The sequence below is a fragment of the Gavialis gangeticus genome, unplaced genomic scaffold (assembly GCF_001723915.1).
Source record: "Gavialis gangeticus isolate Ggan-Ray unplaced genomic scaffold, GavGan_comp1, whole genome shotgun sequence".
NCBI lineage: Eukaryota > Metazoa > Chordata > Crocodylia > Gavialidae > Gavialis > Gavialis gangeticus.
In genome coordinates, this window is record NW_017729025.1 from 132,565,407 (window position 1) to 132,586,372 (window position 20,966).

The window sequence follows — 20,966 nt, forward strand, 5'->3', positions numbered from 1 at the left end:
AAAGTGTAGCCCTCTCTGCTTTCCATGCATGTAACACAGAAGGTAACTCTAGGCCACCTACATTGTTGGTCAGTCACTTGTTTTAGTCTCTATCTCAGAGGATGAAGGTTCTCAGAAGTCCTTCAGAATGTAAATTGTGTATATTGCCAGTGAGGCACCCAACAAAGCTTTTCATCTTTTTTGAGAAGGAAAGCTCATTCAGAAGCTTAGATAAATTGTTCAAGGAAGCTTTTTGTTCTTTGTGCTTGCATGGATTGTGTTCTTCTGAACTTATCATTTGACAAGATCTTACTATGAAAATGTAAATAGTGGAGGTTGCCTTATGGTCATGTTTAATTAGCACCAGGACAATCATCTCCTAAAGTGAATAGAAGAAATATCAGAAAGCTCTTCTTTTTTTTCATTATATTTTTCAGTTTATTTTCTAAAGAAAGAATTAATATTCAAGGTGTAACATATATTTTAAAGGCAAGAAAGGAGAGGAATTTTCCCCCCCATGCATCTTAACTCACTTTACTGGCTGAATGTATGTGGATCTGCTAAGGTTATGTGCAAGTATGCCAGTTGTGAATGCCTTTTAAAGATTTGGCCCTGGAAGGGCTAATTTCTTCCTCAGTTGAATAGGACCCTATGCAGCCCTGCTGATGTCAGGGGGATTCTCATGGATAAAGGAAGAACTTGGCCAGCTGCATTTTTTTCAAATGCATTCTTATCCTCCCTTAGATGAGTGCCTTCAATGTGCCCATTGCCCTCACTCTGGTGATTATGATTTTATTTTTAAAAAAAAGGGGGTGGTACGATTGAATATAATTCTTGGTCTTCTAGTATAACACATATTTGTTTTCCTTTTCTCTGTATATATTGCAGCTGCAGAATTCCCTAAAAAGTGATTTGTGCCTTGATCAGGGGCCAGACACAGAAAATATTCCAATCATGTATATCTGCCATGGAATGACACCACAGGTTAGTATGACTAATGATCTCATATATTGCTGCTGCTCTTAGTGCACTGTGTAGGAGGAACCATATTGTAACTGTCAATGTTTTTCCAGCTACAGTACCTCCTTAGGCTGTTTATTAGCCATTTTATAGAAAATTGGAACATTATTTGTGCCATAATGTTGAGAATCACTGGTGTATTAATTAGTGCTTTGACAAGAAAGCTTATTTATTCATTTTGGAAGGGTATAAGCAACAAGAGGAAAGAATTAGAGCTACATTTACCAGGAATTGTTGGCATTAGCTTATAGTATTGATCTTTTTTTAACTGTGCCCCCCATATGACCGAACAGTATTTTTGGAGGCTTTCTATATATATTTAAAGCAATATTTTCTTATTTCAGTTGCTGTATTTACTATTTTATTCCATCAGATTTGAAATGTTTCAACCCTGTACTTCCATTTTCCTCACAGAATGGTAGTAAAAAAAAGTGAAAGCCTTTCATTAAAGGCTTTTCTTATAGTCCCTAATGCATGTTCATTATTTCAGTATGTGAAAAAGACTTAATTTATCAAAGTCACTGCATTTTCTTATGTGACTGCTGGATTTAATAACTAAACAAAGCAAGGGGGTTTACAATGTAGCCGTCCTTGCATGGCTAACAATCTGGGCATGAGTAAAAGCATTCTTAGGCAAGTTTGACAGCAAAAACTGTATGCTGCATAGTCCAAAAGGTACCTGTCAAAAGACAGACAATACAAATTACCTCAGATTGTGAGATAATTTTAACTAAAATGTGAAAAGGAAAGAAGTCCTATACATGAGGGTGATTGAAGGCATTTACTCTGTCCTTCCTGCTTTCCCAATTTGTACTTTTTTTCTAGTTGACAGTAACAATCAGTTGAACACTTTGTTGAAAAATTTGACTGTGATTTTTATGCAAGCATTGTACAAAAGAGCCTTCTTATCCTTCATTTAAATAAACATGGGGGATGTAGCATGAATTTGAATTGATTACCCAGGAAGGGAGGATCATAACACAGGTAAGGCGTAAACAAATGCACACCAAAAAGCAAACAGTGACCTTCCATACCTGTATACCTTACTGAGCTGGGAATTTAAACTTGATAAAATAGTGGGTCTGATTGTTTAATTCCTTACAAAGTGATATGCTCTGCATTTTCAGCTCTGCACTGCCTCTGTTACTGGGAGCTTTAATATTGATCATGAGTGGGATCATGCTTGAGTAAATTATGAATGATGAAGAGAAAAATATCTGAAAGTCCCATCTATCACATTCACTCACTGCACAAGCTGCAGCTTATTTTTCACATAATTATGCTGATAACAAGTGTTTGCCTCCAGGAGCTTTTTAAGCTGGTCCTCATTGTTAGCTAAGTAACTACCTATCTCCTGTGTAATTCATAAGTTTGCTACAGTCATTATTCTTCACCTTCTGGGAAGGTGCCATAATTCTCTTTGCCATATCATCTCTGATAACCACACTCTACATTCACTGTCATAAGTTCAAATTAAAAAAAATAATTGTAGTTAAGAGGCAAACAAGAAAAGAGCCCCTTTAATTAGCACCATTCAGTGTTCACCACCCATGAATGTCTGTTGAAGTTCTGCATAAAAGAGTCCATAGTAAAAAAAATTATATAGGCAAAGCAAGGGGTGGGGGTGGGTGGAGCATGACACTGCTGCTGCTGGATAGTTGGTTGGGGTGGGGCATGTGGGCCTTGCAGGGGATGGTGGTAGCCCCTGTGGGGGCCATTTCGCCCCTGTGTGTGGGCCGTAACCCCTGTGGGAGGGCAGCAAAATATATATTCATGTTTCATGAATTTATGTATACGTGTATTTAGAGTTCACTTTATTATTATGATAGAGACACCGGTAGGCTTCCACATTGCTTTAACACTGTAGATATATCAATAAAACATTGCCTAACTGATCGCTGTCTCTGTCTCGCGCGCGCGCTCTCTCTTTCTCTCTCTCTCTTTTTATATAGTGGTCTTTTGTTTTACTTGTGGAGGAACATGGATTTGGGGGTATTTTACAGAATGACTTTGGGATTTTTTTATCAGGGATTTTTCAGTTTTCCAATAGGGAACACCAGAATTCCTGCTAGAGAGGCCAATGGCAGGACCCTGCCTGCTCAGAGCTGGCACCTTGGATCCAGCTGGCTGTGGCTGACCTCCTGGCCAAATGGGGCCAAGAGACATGCTTTGACAGTTCAAAGCAGGCCACCACACCCAGAACATCTTCCGGGTGATAGCTGCCCAGATGGCTGGGCAGGGTCACACATGGCAGTAGTGCCACGGAGAGGCCAACCCTGCCACCACAGCCTACTGGCAGCTGGTCCAGAGGGGCAGATGCCTCTACTGGCTCTGCAGTCCTCATCCAGGTCTGGCCAGTGCACAGCAGATCACATCCAGGCAGCAGCCCCCCCTGCCAGACCCCTGCAGTGGATAGAGGGTGCAGGGAACTCTCAGGGCTGCTTCAGCAGGTCAGCTGGCACAAGGGGTAGTGTCCCCATGTACCAATTGGCTAGGCCTCAGAAGCTCCTGAAAGAGAGTAGCCCTGAGCTACTTGCCAGGGCAGCTTTTTGTACTGATAGCTTTTTGTACTGCAGATCCGGGAGGAGCCAGGCAGGGTTATTTTGCCCCCAAGTGGCACAAATTGCTCCACAACAAAGTGTATGTCCAAGCACATGTGCTGAAGCAAAAAGCCCCAGCTCGAATTTGCACCGCTTCTATTTGAGCTGCTGCAAGTGCACATGCTTGCATGTGTGGATGTGCCCTTGGTGTCCAGATGCTCAAGAATCTTGAAGAGATCATATTTAATGGGTACTGCTTCCTAAAATATCTATCTCACCAGGCCTTCTCTATTCTACAGTAATGCTACTACCTAAAACTGAACGGCAGTGGCTTCCCCAGCCACAGAAACTGCTTCTCTTCTCAATTGCATAGTGAGTGTTTCTCCCCACCCCCAGCAAGGGATATGGTCCTGTTCTTTGGATTTCTCAAGTATATTTTAATAAACTACTTACTGTCCTCATAATGGCCAGAAATTGACAGTGCCTTCATCCTCCTGCTTTGTGTGTGGCAAGTTAGGATGTACTTGATGTTTTGGGGCACTGTGTCTTATAGTTGTGGATGAGGGTTGCAGTTGTAAGAATAGGTTAGGCAAGGATGATCCTACTTTGATCAGGGAGGTGTACTAGATAACCTCCTGAGGTCCTCTCCAGTCCTACTTTGTAAGTCATATTGCTTTTTGCCTTAGAACAGCTGAGAGAGAAAAATGATGGTGGCCCAGCTTCCTTCTTTTTCCTCTAGCTCCTGGTTCTGTTTTCTGTGGCTTAAGGGAACAGGATAGGGAACTGAGGGAGGTGAGATCAGCATGGGAAAGGAGAGCAGTCTGTGATATGATGGTGGAGGGAAATGAAAAGAGAGGCAGGTGAAAGGCAAATTGATACTGAGGGAGTAGAAGGAGGAAAGGGAAGTGAAAGGTAGAAATAAGGGAAACATAAGAAATAAGCAGGGAAAACTCAGAACAGAAAGTTTGTATGTGTCTTCAAAGTGTTCTGGTATGCAGCTGAGTACAGCTGGACCAGCAGAGGCCTTATCTTGTTCCCACTGAAGTCAGTGGTAAAACGATAATGCCATAACACAGCATTAGATATTTCAAGTAAAGCTTATTTCTAGCACAGTGTCCTGATTTTGTGCTAAAACTTGAATCTTTCTTGTAGTTACAGTAAATACATGCACCACACACTCTGCTGCTTTCTCTGTGAATCCCTTGAGACTAAATATCTGTTCAGTCTTTCCATGACCTTGCCCCATGTTCTTTCAAGGAAAACTAATCACAGTACATTACTTGCACAAGAGCATGCCATTGAATCATAATTTGGAAAAGACTTTCCTCAGTAAGGGATGGAATACCATATCACTTGTAGCTGTATAACCATTGTATGTTCAATAAATGTCATTAGTTGGTGAGGTTTTGTCCTCAAAATTGAACAATTAAAAAGAAAGGGCATCATGTTTCCTCTCTTTCAACAATTTCTGGCTCATATTTGTCTTAATTTGGCTAAGTAGCTAGCCCAGGAACTCCTCCAGGGATGTGAAAGTCCCTAAAGCAATTAGAAGCTGAATTTAAAATCAGGAATTGAGGCACTTAAGTTAGAGAGGTGAATTTGGCAGACTACAAGGGAAAAAACATATGCAGGCAAGAACAGAGTTTGCTTTTCCAGTCCCTGGATGAGTAGTCTGTTGCATGGTGTCAGCTACAAATAACTGGCTAGATCTTCATCTGGTTTAAAATAGTATAACAGGTATTAAAATAAAACTATATCAGTAAGTAGAGTTTTTCCCATTCATGCGATCTGAGGGTCTAACCATGTTAAATCTTACACACTGAATAGATTTAGCAAAATAGTGCAGGGGGAGGGAGCAGGAGGTGGAGAGTTAACAAAGATTTACCTGAATCCAAAGGAGCTGTTTGGTTGGGCCGTTTTTACTTCCTTTTTAATTTGCTATTTATGGAAACACAAACTGTTTTTGGTCACTATAAGGCTCAAGGAACAGTTGTCTTCTTGCATGTATCTTGATCTGTGAATAAAGATATCTGCATATGAACAAGAGTGGTCACCAATCATTGTCATCCCATTGGGAAGCAGAAACAATACCATGTGACATATGTGTTCTCTCATGTACCACAAATTTCATACAGTGACTAGTCCAAGTAAACAGCTTATAAGCAACCCTGAAGGCAGAAAGTTGTTTCATATAAAATGTTCATCAAACAATTACACAGAGCAAATGACTTGGGAAAAATTGAAATCTGTTGGCAAATGATTTACAAACAGAAAGAAGGGCAAAATTTGTCAGATAATTTATTTTCAATGAATAATTTAGGCAGCTCTAAAACTGAGCAAATTTGATCTGGAGTTACTGAGAGACAATAAACATAAAAAGCCTACAAGGATGTTTTTATACAGCCTTACTTTTAATAAGTTTATTCTGATATTAAATATTTGCTTTAGATACCTGATTCTAATAAATTCAGGTTGCACAAATTCAGGTCTTCTATGCAAAGGCAGTTGAGAGAATTACCTTGGACACTGGTGGCATGAGTGATAAAGAGTCATATTATTTGCTAGGAAGCTTAGATGCTAACCTTAGCAAGAGTGGTTTTTATTTCCAGGTGCAATACTTGCAATAAGAAACACTGCATGCCAGCTTACGCTGATCAAGGGGGAATTGTGCTTGTTATTAATACACAAATTTTAATGAATAGCTGAAGTGCTCTGCCTTTTTCACCTTAGTTTTCACAGGCAAGGTCAGCTCCCAGATTACTGCACCGGGCAGCAAAGTTGGGGGAGGTGAGCAGCCCTCAGTGGTGAAAGAGCAGGTTAGGGACTACTTAGGAAAGCTGGATGTGTACAGATCAATGGGGTGAGATGGGATGCACCTGAGGGTGTTTAGGGAATTGGTTGATGTGATTGCAGAGCCATTGGCCACCATCTTTGCAAACTCATGAAGATCAGAAGAGCTCCCGGATGATTGGAAAAGGGCAAACATAGTGCCTACATTTAAGAAAGCAAAAAAAGAGAATCCAGAGAACTACAGACCAGTCAGCCTTACCTCAGTCTCTGGAAAAATCATGGAGCAGATACTTAAAGAATCCATTTCTAAGCACTTGGAGGAGAAAAAGGGTGATTAGGAACAGTCAGCATGGATTTACGAAGGGCAAGTCATGCTTCTACCATGAGATAACTGGCCCCGTGGATGTGGGGAGACTGATGGATGTGGTGTACCTTGATTTTTTAGCAATGCTTTTGATATGGTCTCCCACAACATTATCCCAGGCAAGCTAAGGATTTATGGGCTGGATGAAGGGACTATAAGGTGGATAGAAAACTGGCTGAAGCATAGGGTTTAGAGAGTAGTAGTAGATTTCATAGACCTTAGGGCTGGAAGGGACCTCAGGAGATCATTGAGTCCAGCCCCCTGCCCCAAGGGCAGGAAGTCAGCTGGGGTCAAAGGAGTCCAGAGTAGGTGTTTGCACCACCTCTGGAGGAAGCCTATTCCAGGCCTTGATGGCTTGGACTGTGGAGATGTTTTTTCCTTATGTCCAGACTAAAATGGTCTTTGAGGAGTTTGTGACCATTGGTCCTTGTCATCCCTTGGGGCACTCTGGTGAACAGATGTTCTCCCAGATTCTGATGCACATCCAATGTACTTATAGGCTGCCGCCAGGTCTCTCGTGAGCCTGTGCTTTTCTAGGCTGAAAAGCCCCATGGCTCTCAGCCTCTCTTCATAAGGCCTATTCTCTTGCCCTCTGATCATGTGCGTGGCTCTCCTCTGGACTCGCTTAAGCTTCTCAACATCCTCCCTGAATTGTGGAGCCCAGAATTGGACACAGTACTCCAGCTGTAGCCTCACCAAGGCCGAGTACAGCAGGAGGATGACATCCTGAGATTTACTTGAGAAGCATCTACAGATGCAAGCCAGAGTTTGGTTTGCTTTACCAGCTGCAACATTGCATTGGTGGCTCATGTTCATCTTATGGTCAATCATGACCCCAAGCCCTTTCGGCCTTGGTGCTAGTGAGCATAGCACTGCCAAGCCTATGAGCATGTTGCGGGGGTTTTCCCCCCAAGGTGGAGTACCTTACATTTGTTGATAGTGAAAGTCATCAGGTTTGTATCCACCCACTTTTTCAGCCTATCCAAGTCAGCCTGGATCACCAACCTATCCTCCGGTGTGGATGATTTACCCCAAAGTTTGGTGTCATCAGCAAACTTGACCAGTCCACTTCTGCCACCTGCATCCACATCATTGATGGCTTGATGTCTAGTTGGCAGCCGGTATCAAGTGAAGTGCCCCAGAGGTTGGTCCTGGGACCAGTTTTGTTCAGTTTCTTCATCAATGACCTGGAAGATGGCATAGAGTGCAGCCTCAGCAAGTTTCCAGATGACATCAAGCTGGGGGGAATAGTAGATACGCTGGGGGGTAGGGCTAGGATTCAGAGTGACCTAGACAGATTGGAGGATTGAGTCAAAATAGATCTCATGAGGTTCAACAAGGACAAGTGCAAAGTCCTGCACTTAGGACAGAACAGTCTCATGCACCAGTACAGGCTGAGGGCTGACTAGCTTGGTGCAGCTCTGCAGAGAAGGACCTGGGGGTTACAGTGGACAATAAGCTAAATATGAGCCAGCAGTGTGCCCTTGTTGCCAGAAAGGCTAAAGGCATACTGGGCTGCACTGGTAGGGGTGTTGCCAGTAGGTCAAGGGAGGTGATTTTCCCCCTCTATTCAGCACTGCTGAGGCCACATCTAGAGTACTGTGTTCAGTTTTGGGCCCCCCACTACAGAAAGGATGTGGACAAATTGGTGAGGGTCCAGTGGAGGGCAACAAAAATGGTGAGGGGGCTGAGAGACATGACCTACGAGGAAAGACTGAGGGAACTGGGCTTATTTAGTCTAGAAAAGAGGAGACTGAGAGGGGACTTAATAGCAGCCTTCAACTACCTGAAGGGGGGTTTGAAAGAGGATGGAGCTAGACTGTTCTGAGTGGTGTCAGATGACAGAACAAGGAGCAACAGTCTCAAGTTGCAGCAAGGGAAGTTTAGATTAGATAGTAGGAGGAATCTTCTCACTAGGAGGGTAGTAAAACACTAGAACAGGTGTGGTGGAAGCTCCATCCTTGGTGGGTTTCAAAACCTGGCTAGACAGAAGTTTGGCTGGGATGATCTAGTTCAGGATCATCCTGCTTTGAGCAGGGCATTGAACTAGGTGATCTCCTGAGGTCCCTTCTAACCCTGACTTTCTATGATTCTAATCATGTTCTTTGTTTCAGTTCAGATTTCTCACAGCGCCCTCCAGTTAGTATTGAAAATATGGAAAAGCTAAACTAAGCTGAACACCCGAGCATCACACTGAAATTCTTACTCTGCAGCCTACAGTGTACCCGAATTGATGTTATGAAAACTTTTAGAGGCAGAACATTTCTAATATTTAAGAAAAATATATACCTTTGATAATTTGCATCCCTGGCTGACATGTAGAAAAATACAAATTCCTCCACCTGAAAAATTACTAAGATCCAGATGCTGTCCCACCTATTGGGTATGTAAATGGAGAGCACCCACAAGTGAGTCCATTCCATCCTGCTTGAGTTCCTAAGAAAAACTTAAGGCAAAAGTGCAGGGAGGGATGTTGTCCTCCTCCTTGGTTTTCTGTGTCTCAGTCTTAAGGGCAAGATAATGCTTTGTTAGGAAAGTAGACACATTAATGGATTTTCAGGATTTGAGAAGGATGGAATAGAATCACGCTTAGGTACCTAAGACCATTTAGATGCCTAATAGGTGGAATGGATTCTGGACCTAAGTGCCTGTACATTTCATTATCTTAATGCCAAAAAGCAGCAGTTTGTAGGAAACACACATTTAAAAAATCACACTGTTATTGTTCAGAAATAAGATCAAGCTCCTAAAGAACAATCTGCTTTAACAGAAAACATGTAAACAATGTAAACCTAAGTTGTGAAAGGAATTTTGCTAACAGAGGGCCTCCACTTGTTGATTTTGAAATTATTACCACTAAGTCCAGTGGGATTCAGACCACTGAAAACTGTATATCTAAATGAGTGATGAACCTGCAAATATTCATTTTTGAAACGACACCTCCCTGTAGATGAAACACGCACAGTAAATATTTTCAGTGCAGTTTTTCTAAGGAGTTATATCAGGCACAGCAGCTGGTTTCACAGCTGTCAGTCACAAGAGAACTAAGAGCTGTTGTTCATGAAAAGACTTGTTATTATCTTCAAGGTAAATGATAGACATTTTCAATATTTACATATGAGAGTGATTGGTCACATACAGGATCTGTATAGTATCCTTTCTCTTGAACATCTTTGAGCACAGTGGCATGGAAAAAAACCCAAAACAGATGTTCTTCCACTAGTTGGAAGAACTCTGCCCAAAAATATAAGTGCAGAGTAGACAACAGCTTAAAATAAGCATCTGTGCCACATAGCTGTGAATTGACTTTAAACTATAAATAGAATTGTGTAAAGAGAGATTGATTCCATGCTCTTCAAAAACACCAACATCCAGGGACTGGTATCCTTGAGACTGGGGTTGGCAAATATATGATTTATTATTACTGTTATTTTATTGAAATTTGAATTCATTTAAGCCAGCAGGGCCTGACAGAATTCACCCTAGGGTGCTGAAGAAACTAGCTGAAAAAATCTTGGAGTCACTGGCAATATTATTTGCAAACTTGTAGATGACAAGTGAGGTCTCAGAGTACTGGAGAAAGACTAACATAGTGCTTCTTTTAAAAGGGAGGACCTGGACAGTTTAGACTGGCCAGTCTGTCTTCAGCACTTGAATTTACCAATAATCATTAAAAGGTCAGTTTGTAGTAATCTGCCTCTTTGAAAGGGTGACTTGGTTGGATGGATAGGGGAAATATAGTGGACATAAAATACCTGGACTTCAGTAACCCCACATGCCATTAGCTGGAGAGTTTTGGGCCAGATAGATTTATGGTAGGTGGATATAGAATTGGCTGAGTAGCCACAAGTGAAGGATAAATATTCATTGTCTCAGTTTTGTTTCAATATGGCATGAAACTTCAGGAGCTCTTGTCAATGGTATTCTTGCTTCTCTGCATGCCCTAATAAGGAGGGCAACAACTACACACCTCAAAAGACCACCAAGACACTTAGCCGATGCAAAATATAGCAGCTCATTTTTTGAGTGAGCCTGGTCAAAATGAGGAAACAAAATCACTCTTCATACTTGTTACTGATTTGTGCATGCACCCTGATTATTACAGAGTTATCATTTATAGACATGAATAGATTTTGTTTCGATTCTCTAAATTCTTTTCTTTTCTTCCATAATGCTCATCAAAGCACTCTGCCTCTCTGATTTCTCCTTTCGCTGTCAGGTGAGGTTGCTTGTGACTGTTGCCCCCACTGGTCTGCCTAGACTTGAGTATAACAAAATTTAAACCCACAATAGCATTTTCTTAGCATTTGGGTGATTGTTCTGAATTAACATAAATCCTGATCTTACTGTTCCCTTCCCACATAAATAACATGTGTGAACAGCCCCACTGAATTTGATATTACTTGTTGTTACACACAGAGGTATAGTTCCAGGGTGAGGACTGTAGCTTGATTAGTTCGGTCAGTCTAAGTCAAACTGTGATTCAGAGGGGAGAGGGAAGTAGCAGAAGTGTGGACACGACTTTCAGCTGCCTGGCCTTGGCACAGCTCCCCACCTGGTGGCAGCAGCAGCCAGGGGGAGTGTAGGGGGTAGAAGGAAGAATGTAGTGTGGCATCAATTGGAAGTTGCCCATCCTCAGTGCAGATCTTTGTTGCTTAGCCCCAGCGTGTGTGCAGGCATAGACAAAGCCCTCAGGCTCTGCAGGCTGGATCCTGCAGCTTTGTAGGTCATATCCAGCATGTGGGCCATATGTTGCCAACCCCTGGTTTAGGAGGCATAATGTGTGTAATGACCTCTGACCTTCACTGCTGTCTGATACAGAGAAAGCAGCCATATTTATGTCAGGAGTAACTTAATACTGCCAATCAAAGGGTGTATCTATAAATGGCACAAGTCAGCATCTTGTTTGTGACACACTGTGCTGAGACATGCTGCATCTGCTCAGTGCTTGCCATCTCCCAAACTGGAAACTGAGCTAGAGACTAACATGATTACATTGGTTCCAGTTCAGCTGCCAACATGTGTATAGTGTCTCAGCATGGCACTACTTTGTGTGCTTGATAGGACTATGGTTACATGACTCTAGGAACAGTCCCCAAGTAAATGCTATTCTAGATGCTGTGTTTGGATCCTCTCACACCAGACCGAGCTCCTCCTTGGTCTGAGTCAGCAGCAGAAGTCTTCCTTGCCTCCCTTGTACTTCTCTGACATGCTCCCTAGGGCCAGGCTCTCTGTCACATCTTCTTGGGAATGGAACTGCAGGCTCCTCCTGCCATAATCCCCAAGAACCAGTGGTGATCTCTCCTCCACCAGACTCAAAGTAGTTTAAGCACACTCTTTCTCAGTGCTACAATCTCAGGGGCACTCTGGACTTGCAGTGTATCTTTTCGCATGCAGTTAAAGCAAATAGACACACAGCCTCTTGTTAGATTCCAAAACCCAATTGCTCTCTACTGTTGTTAGTACAAGAAAGGCACAGTTCTAGTTAAAGCACTTAAAATACCTGTATTCCACCCTTTGTCTTGGTTTCCTCGGAAGCCTTAAGCAGTTTTTGGGCTTAGGTCAGAATGGGTTCTAGGATATTTTCTCCAGAACGTGTCTTCTCTGTTGAATCATGGAGCCTTTTTCTCTCTTGCGCATCCATTTTCCTTCCTTCCTTAGCTGCTCTCATGTGCACCAGACACATCTACTTTGAAGCCATGCTCCAGTCTTCCCCAACCCACACAAACTTCCCTTGTCTCTCTCAGTTTTTTCTGAATTCCCCCAACTCTCCTGCTCTGTACTTTCTGTTAGCGGATAACTTTGGGTTTTTTTGGTTTAGGAATTTTCCACCCAGGGCGTATACAAAGGGTTGGAGAAAACTGGCCTTATCTAGAATGCGGCCGTTTTCCCCCCAGGCACTGCATTTGAATGGGGCAGCCATACAAGTTTAATGATCCTCCCTGGTTAGTCTTGTGCCAAATAAAAAATTTCTACTGTCACCTCCTGGAGGGTTGTAGCTCAATATGAAGGGAAAAAGAACAAAGAAAGCAAGTAAGTTCCACATTGAAAACTAGTTTGCAGTCTAAGGCTGATGTGCATCGTGAGTTCTTAATATCAAATGGAATACATAAACTGTACATAGACCCCAAATCCTCACAGCTACCAAGAATAGAAATTCACCTCAACCACTAAAAAAGTATTTGCTTCCTTGGGTCCTAACAGATTCAGTCCATGAATAATTGATCAAATCAACTGGATGTTGCAACTGATCATCCAAGCCTAGATTCTGTCATAACAGCTAGTGACTAGGGGAGTTTCTCAAAAGTTTTAAATGCCTCTTTGGCTACATCTGTAGTGCACTATATTTGCAGCCTGGACCTATCCTTTATGTGATTTACTCCTTTACCCAAGGTTTCAGAGGTAAGAGGGGGAGATGTTTGATATAGGCTTTTAACTTTATTTCATGTGATCCGAGAGAAAGGCTTCTCTTTCTCTTGTGGTGCACTCTAGATCAGGGGTCAACAACCTTGTAGAATGGTGGGGTGGGGCTTGTGACCCTCTCCCCTCCACAGTAACACAGGCCTTCTTGCTCTATGCCAAGCGCTAGTCTCCTGTGCCACCCTCATGCAGCCTTTGCTTACCAAGCATCTCCAAAAAGCATGGCTAACACCACTGGTGAATGGCCAGTATGGTGGTGAGGGTGAGCAGAGTGCACAGGGGTATGAGACTAGCCCTCAGCAGAAAGGACTGGGGTGGAGGCAGATGCTTTGAGAATATAATGCTTTTAACAGGATGGTACATACCCCACTGCATGTCACCAAAATCCTCCCCCATTGATTGGACCAGTCCCTTGTGGGCAGGATCCAAGCTCTTCCTATGTACTGCCACAGGTTGGATGACCCCTGTCTCGATGAATCGCTTGTTTGGAGTGTGAGAGGTTCCTGTGGTCTTAACAAGTGGCCATATTCAGAGAGAGGATATCTGAATTAAACCTTATAATGGATCAGTGGGATACTGGTAACTAGGCTCACAATCATCATGTACTTGATTTTACATTGAAAATTACTTCATCAGTTGAACTTGGGGCACTTGTACTCTCTCTGAAGCTGTTTTTCACTAGAACTAATTTCTTCAGCTGCTGCTGTTTTTTGTGATTTGAGACATTTAGCGCAGCTAAAGTTACACTGATTCAGGGTCAGGTCCACTCGGTCTGATTGACAACTATAATTGTTTTACCATCTTCTGTGGGGCATGATTCTAGAAATCTGGCTTATTCCACTTCAGAAATTCACAGCTATTGCAGGGTTTTGTGGTGTCCTTGGTCTCTTTTGTTCTTTCTCTCTGGTGCACTGTAGCTTCTGAGGCTTTTGGTCTTTTGAAAGACAAGTCTTAATCATGTTTTGAGGTGTCAAGGGGTATTTATTGGCTCATGGTGTACAGGAGAAGGGGAGCAGAGTGGGGTGGACATTCTTTTGGACTTCAAAGGACCCAAAGAGCGTAAGATCTATTATATGGTTGCCTGAAATTGCAGGGAATTGAACATGATGGTAGGTGCTCCCTCCCAGTCTTAGGTTCTTGTGACTCGCTACTAACCTGGTTTTATGAGCAACATCAGACATGAGGACTAGGCATTCTCATTTCAAAGGGTAATGGTACTTTAATTCAAAGGAGAATAATCAGAGGACCCTTCTCTAAGCTTCAAACCTGATAGTAAAGTAGGTCATTTTCTTTGTTCCACTCCACTGAGAAAATAAGCTGTAAAACTGTATTATTCTGGGTCAGAGGAAATCTCTTCCAGATCCTGCAATTCTGAAATAATTGAATGGATACTATTGCCTATTTATTTTTCATGTCTGAAACAATGTGGTCATAAAAAATTGTGCCTGCCTGTGACACTAGATAGAACTGATCATTTCAAACGGAAACTCAGTTAATAGTGAAATAAAATGGTTGGAAAACAATCATTTCTTCTTACAGAGGACCATTGATTTTCTCATTTGGGGATGTACAGTATTTATGTGTTGTTATTTCAGCAGGCTCAAATTTGTTTTCTTTTGGAAGCATTTCTGCCATGGAACTCCACTTCAGTTTACATTATAAAATTCGGCCAGCATAGCAATGTTAGTGGCTAGATCATAGCCTCTCACGGGACAAAGCCCTGGGCATGGACGCAGCTCTCCTCTCAAAAGAGTACTTCTCTTGGCTTAGTTTATGTAAGGCAGGGGCATCAAAGATACAGCCCATGGGGCTTCTGGAGGGGCCAGGGATTAAGGGGTTGGGTAAGCAGGGGTGGGTCACAGGCCTGCTGCCAAATTCTAAGGTATGAAGCCCTTTTTGGATACATTTTGACAGCAGTGAGGAAAGCGATGGCTCTGTTAATCCCTATAGCGCCCTGATGTGACACAGTGACTCAGGAACATGTAGCAAATAACATTGCCACCACCCACCCCTCTGCTGGAGGTGGATCCAGATGTAACCTGCAAGAAGCATCACAGCCCAGATGTGCCTGAGATGTCTAAGGGAGCTTGACAACCCTGATGCAAGGTGTGAAAAACCCCTCCTGTTGACATGCTCTGTATTTCCAGGGCTCAGCCAGCGTAGCTATAGCAACAGGGGCTCTGCAGAGTAGACAGGCACTTAGTTAAGTAGATAGGGCAAATCAGGGAATAAAAGCACACTTCGAAGATACCTAGTTGCTCAGCTAATCTGTATTCCCTTCTATTGTTTTGTACTAGATCATTGCTTCAGGTGATATTGAGTGGTGGAGATAGTAATACCATCACAAGATATTCTCTGGAACCAGTGACCTGAAAAAAAAGGCTATATTGACAGTCCTCACATTCAGGTTCAAGGAACAGAGGTGAAGTTTAAGAGTACGAATTCTAAGACAATATTCTTTGATGTACTAAGAATACATCAGGATGAGAAGAAACCAGATTAAAATATGATTTCTGGGCTAAACACTTGAGGAAGAGAAGGGTCTTTTTCTAAGGAAACCTGGAAACAGATAAGCATTAAATGGCTGGAAAAATATGTGCCTCATTTTTACACAGATGGGACCTAGACAAGAGAGGAAAGTAACTTAACCAATGCCATGCATAATGTTTGTAAAAAAAAAAACAAAAACCCCCAAAACAGCAACAAAATCTTAGCTTCCCAACTCTTCATGACATGTTATGTCCATTTCTTTTAAACAGAAGGGAAGTCTTTGCCGAAGGAAAATAGGAAGGGATGGTTTATGCCACCTGCTTAATGATGTACAATAAGAAAAACTGATGTATTTTCACATATGTTTAAAAGAGCTGGTAAAATAGAGAGATACTTTGTAAGTGGAAAAATGTTGCAAGTCCTGACCAGAAATAACATAGAAGGGCCTTTAGGAAGAGCTATTGCTTGATTTAAAGATTTTCACTGAGAGAGATTTTGCCTAGTAAAGCAAAATTTTCATAATAATAATAGAAACTTGAACTGGAGAAAATTGTGCACATTATTTAGCTGGACTTCAGGAAAACTTTCAACACAGCATTACAGAGAAGATTAATGTAAGGTGTCAGCACAAAAAAAAAGTATCAGGAGTAAACTACCCAAGTGAATAAAGAATGCCCAAGAGACCAGAGACAGGAAAAAATAGTGACTGAAAACAATATTTGAACAAATGAGCCCTTCAGCTGTCCTGCTAAGAACTCTGAAAAGTACTGCATGGTGAGCAGACCTGGGTTTTCCATCTACACGAAAACTGACAATATGAAATACTCAAGTGATTTTACTGTGTATTACACAAGTTTTTCTTATAAAATCTTTTGCCTTCCTCTTCACCTGTGTTTTGTAAAATATATTCCCTCTTTTCTGGATGTTGCATATATTTCTGTACTTCTTCCCCAATGTACTAGCTTCTGCACTTCATCTGGAAGTTGGTAGCCAATAAAGAAATGGCAGACTCCCAATTTTCATCCCTTCTCTGTATGTTTCCTCTGTTGTTAATATTATATGTTACATGCGCACACACACCAAAAAAGAAAAGAAAAAAGGAATGATCATGCAAGCTTCACAAATCACATTAATAAAAACTCAAGAAATATAGAACTGAAAAAATCAGGTTACTTATGTTGTGTATATATGAAGTATTTTCTCTTCCCTGTTTTTTAACTTATTTATTTCATAGTTTTACATATTTCTCTTGTACTGATACATTTTTAAAATACATAGGACATGAAAACACAAACAAGTTACTTTTATGTTCTTACATTGCTCTTGAATTCAGCACTACCTTACTTTGTACATTTAGGAACGGGAGTTTCAAAACCACATAAAAACTGCTGCTATTGAAATTGCATTAGCTGTAGAGCTCTTGTTATCTTCCATCTGATGAGAACTACACCATCACATGGAAATGCTTATGACACTCTTACCCCAAGTGTGCAAAGTTAATATTGCTTTAACACAGATTTTTACCTTGATTGCTTGGTATTTTTTTAAAAGAAAAGTAGAAACTTTTAAATGTCTTCTAGAGCTAGAGCTTGTTAGCGTGGGGAGGGAAAAATTCCCATATCTGCAGCCGTTGGAACCAATTTTTTTATTGCTTAGTTAATATGGCTGAAGCACAAAAAGAAAAAAAATAGAGGGATCTGTTTCTGGATTCCTTTCTAATAGTACATACCTTAACCTGATGCTGAAAACCCATCTATTTACCATTCTGTTCATTCTGTCTTCTCCCTTAATAGACTCAGATCTTAGCTATATACAGTGGTGATCATTTTCTTAATGATTTTCCCCATACTTTTATTTCTATAACTCATTTTCCCAGAATGAACATTCCAAAAAAGTTTCATTAAAAACATAAGCAAAACAAACAGCCGGTTTGTTCTGAGCATGTGCAGTGCACAGCAATTTAAAATTAGCAGAGCATTTCAGGATTCTTATATAGTGCTTTAATTTGAAAGAGATTAGAGGTGCTGGCCTGCATATTATACAGCAATTTAAAAGTGTGTTCATCTGGGCGATAAAAATGCACATGTGCTTATTAGGCATTCTTTCTCTGTTTTAGAACAAGGCTCTCCTACTTTTCAGCAGCCAAGGACAGCACCAGCAGGAGCTGCATACCGTGCAGGGGCTGCACGCCATGCACTCAGATGAGTGGGTTCTGCTACTTGCCGTCCCATGTGTGGCCAGCACCATGCCTATCCTGCTGCTCCCTGCAGGCTTCTCTGTGGCACCATACTGCATGAGTGCTCCAGGCTGCTGGATTACCCAGCACCGTGAACTGAACCACACCACTCTGCCCCACCCCAGCCTGCCCCTTGGTGCTTTGTTAGGCAGTAAAAGCTGAGGGAGGGAGGGAGAGCCCTGGGCTCTCAATTGGTTTTGCAGCCAGAGCAAGGGGCAGCAGTGGCTGAGTGGAAGCCTAGTGAGACACATGTGCCTGCAGACTGCCAGTTGGACAGCCCTGTTTTATTATATGGTTTATTCTGCTAGAAATAGTGGTCTAAAAAAGATTTCAACATATTAAAACTTTGAAACCCTTAAAAGCTTGAAGGTAAAATATGTTGATAAGTGACACCCAGCACTATATTTTGAACTCAACTTCCATGTTTTTCTTATTGAACACTATGTTGATTAAAGATGGCACCTCCTTTCATACAGGGTCTAGTTCAACTTTGTAGATCAGTCTAACACATCCAGCGATCCTGTGGTTGTTATCCAGGGGTGTGAAAGGGCTCAGAAGCTGACCCCACCAAAATTCTGCTACTGTGTTTTCAAGGGGGCTTCATGAGCATGTCCAGCATGTGGTCCAAACTGGTTTGGGTGCCAATGAGTCTTCCACACAGAGCTCATTCTCAGGCACTTGGCAGCTCATCTCCTATACAGAACAGCCAATGGCATATGCCTAGTATGATGACGAGCCCTACTGCATTACCACAAAGGGGGAAGAACACCATTAGAGACAACCTGATAACACCCCCACAGTACATCATATGTTGTGTGGAACACCTGAATTTCACTTATGTCTAGAAGCAGACTTGTAAAGATTACATATCATAGTGGTTAGTGTTAATCTATGAAGTGGAGGTAGAATGTGGAAAAGAGTGTCTATCATAAAATATGCAATTAGATTTTATAGCTATATTTTACATTATTCATAATTGCTATTGACTAGGAAGCAGGACTTAATTACAGTATAGTGTTCTTAACTGAAGGAAAGGTTTTGTGTTTTATTGAGTCTAAAACGACATATTTTTAATTGGCCAGACAAATTTACTCCTTTTTACACCTCATCTACAATGGAACATTTTGATGACACCTTGGTATTCCCTAGGCTATGAGTAACATACCTTTCTTCCACACACAGAAGTTCTTGCTGTTAGTGCCTAAAGGTAAAATATGACTGAGTGGTGGGGAGATATAGTACTATCATCAATGGGCATGAATAGAGGCATTTTCTACAACATGGAGATGCATTCCTGAAGTCTACTTTTAAAAGACAAATGCTAACTTGTTTCTAGTTTATATGTCATGGCCCACACCAGAATCTCTTTATATCTAATTTTTTTACTAGTAGATGCCCAGTAAGTAACCATATTGAGGCTATACAACTACAGTATTTGATGCTCTACTCACTAATCTAATGCTGAGGTGAATTAACTTTTAAATATGAGAGATGCAATACAAACTTAGAATCAAGTTTCCACTTTTCATTTGTGCATTTCCTTGCAATATATTGGATAGAATAAGCCACAATAAGATTCATGGCCCAGATGATTTTCATCTAGATAACATTTAGTGCAAATAAGCCAATGGACAAGCCTTTTCTTGCCTTAGAGTGAAAACATTTTTAATTAAATGCATTTGGAGAAATAAAAAAGCAGTTCTGGGCATGTGCGGCATGTAGCAATTTAAAACTATCCGAGCATGTCACATTTTTGTAAGCGCATTAATTTAAAATGGATCAGAGTTGTAGGCCTGCATATTATGCAGCAATTATGGGAGTTATCCATATTTTAAAGATCTCTTCTCTCTTTCAAAATTGGCATTTTAATTTGCAGTTTTCAAAACCAATCATTGCTTACAATATAAATTTAGCATAGTGCTAACATAATTATTGGAACATGCATGTAGCACTTGGAGATTGACGTTGCAGTAGCTGTTGGTTTGTTGTCAATTTAAGCATTCTGTTGATTGATGGGATATTAGTTTGTTACTTCATCAAAGTTAAAGTTCTGAAGGTCAGATTTCTGCTTAAACCCTTGACAGTATATAATTAACTGACATATACAATGCTATAGTCTAAGTGGAATGCAATAGGTGAAAAACCTACTTTATAATTAGTTCAGTTTTATTGATAATTTTATTATGTCATTCTATTAATTGAAGTCATCCACTGCCTCATTTAGAATTCATGGACCAAATTCAGTTCCCATTAAAGCAGATGTACTTTCCATTGTAGTCAACTGTAGCGATGCAAATTTCACAGCATCTATTCAAATTTGGATCAAAGGTTGCATATGAGCTAGTTTCTGCCCTTTATTGTTCACCGTTTGCAAGTCAGATTTTGTTTGAACGATTGGGGATTTTTTCCTTATATCTGTATTTTACACATGCAAGTGTATATGTCTATTTATAAAACATTACTCATCCAATCAGGGAGCAGAAAAAACACTGTACAAATTTGAGAACCAATCATACACCACAGATAGCCAATATGACAAAGCACAAGTAACTAAAAAAATCACATTATTTCACAAGCTGTTTGTTGAATATTTATGAAAAACCTTGCAGAAATCTATACTGATATGTGAACCAGAGAAAGAACAGTGTTTGTCAGATAAATTATTTGCAGTGTGCAATCAGATTAGTGCTTTGTGACAGCTGTATTCAGTCCATGCTTATAATTGGTTTTAGAGTAACAATAGGGTATTAGTACTTTCCCAGAGAGGAAATGCAAGGTACTAAAGACCTCTTCAGCCTATTAGAGGAAGGTGTAACAACAACCTATGTCTGGAAGTTAAACCCAGAAAAGTACAAATTAGCAATACAGTGTACATTTTTAACAATGCAGTGGTTAACCATTGGAACCAGCTAATGGCTGGTTCTCTAATTCTTGAAATTATCAAATCCAAACTGGATATGTTTCTGCTTTAGTTAGAAGTTATAATAAACCAAAGGGTAAGCAGATGAAGTATCAAAGACTCAATCATACATGAGGCTAGGCCTGATGATCCAGTTGCCCCACTGGGCTTTGAAATTTACTAAGATGATCTAAACGGTAATGGTTTTGGATTTATTGCTTTAATTCT

The 20,966-nt window shown here is 41.0% G+C and overlaps 1 protein-coding gene across 3 annotated transcripts in view; it reads left to right on the forward strand.

Moving 5' to 3' along the window:
- GALNT18 (polypeptide N-acetylgalactosaminyltransferase 18) overlaps positions 1–20,966 on the forward strand; it is a 645,416-nt gene that overhangs the window by 531,342 nt on the left and 93,108 nt on the right. For all 3 annotated transcript variants that reach the window (XM_019519580.1, XM_019519578.1, XM_019519579.1), the window contains one exon: positions 868–963. In XM_019519580.1, the coding sequence (XP_019375125.1) occupies positions 868–963 (96 nt within the window). The remainder of the gene's footprint in view (positions 1–867; positions 964–20,966) is intronic.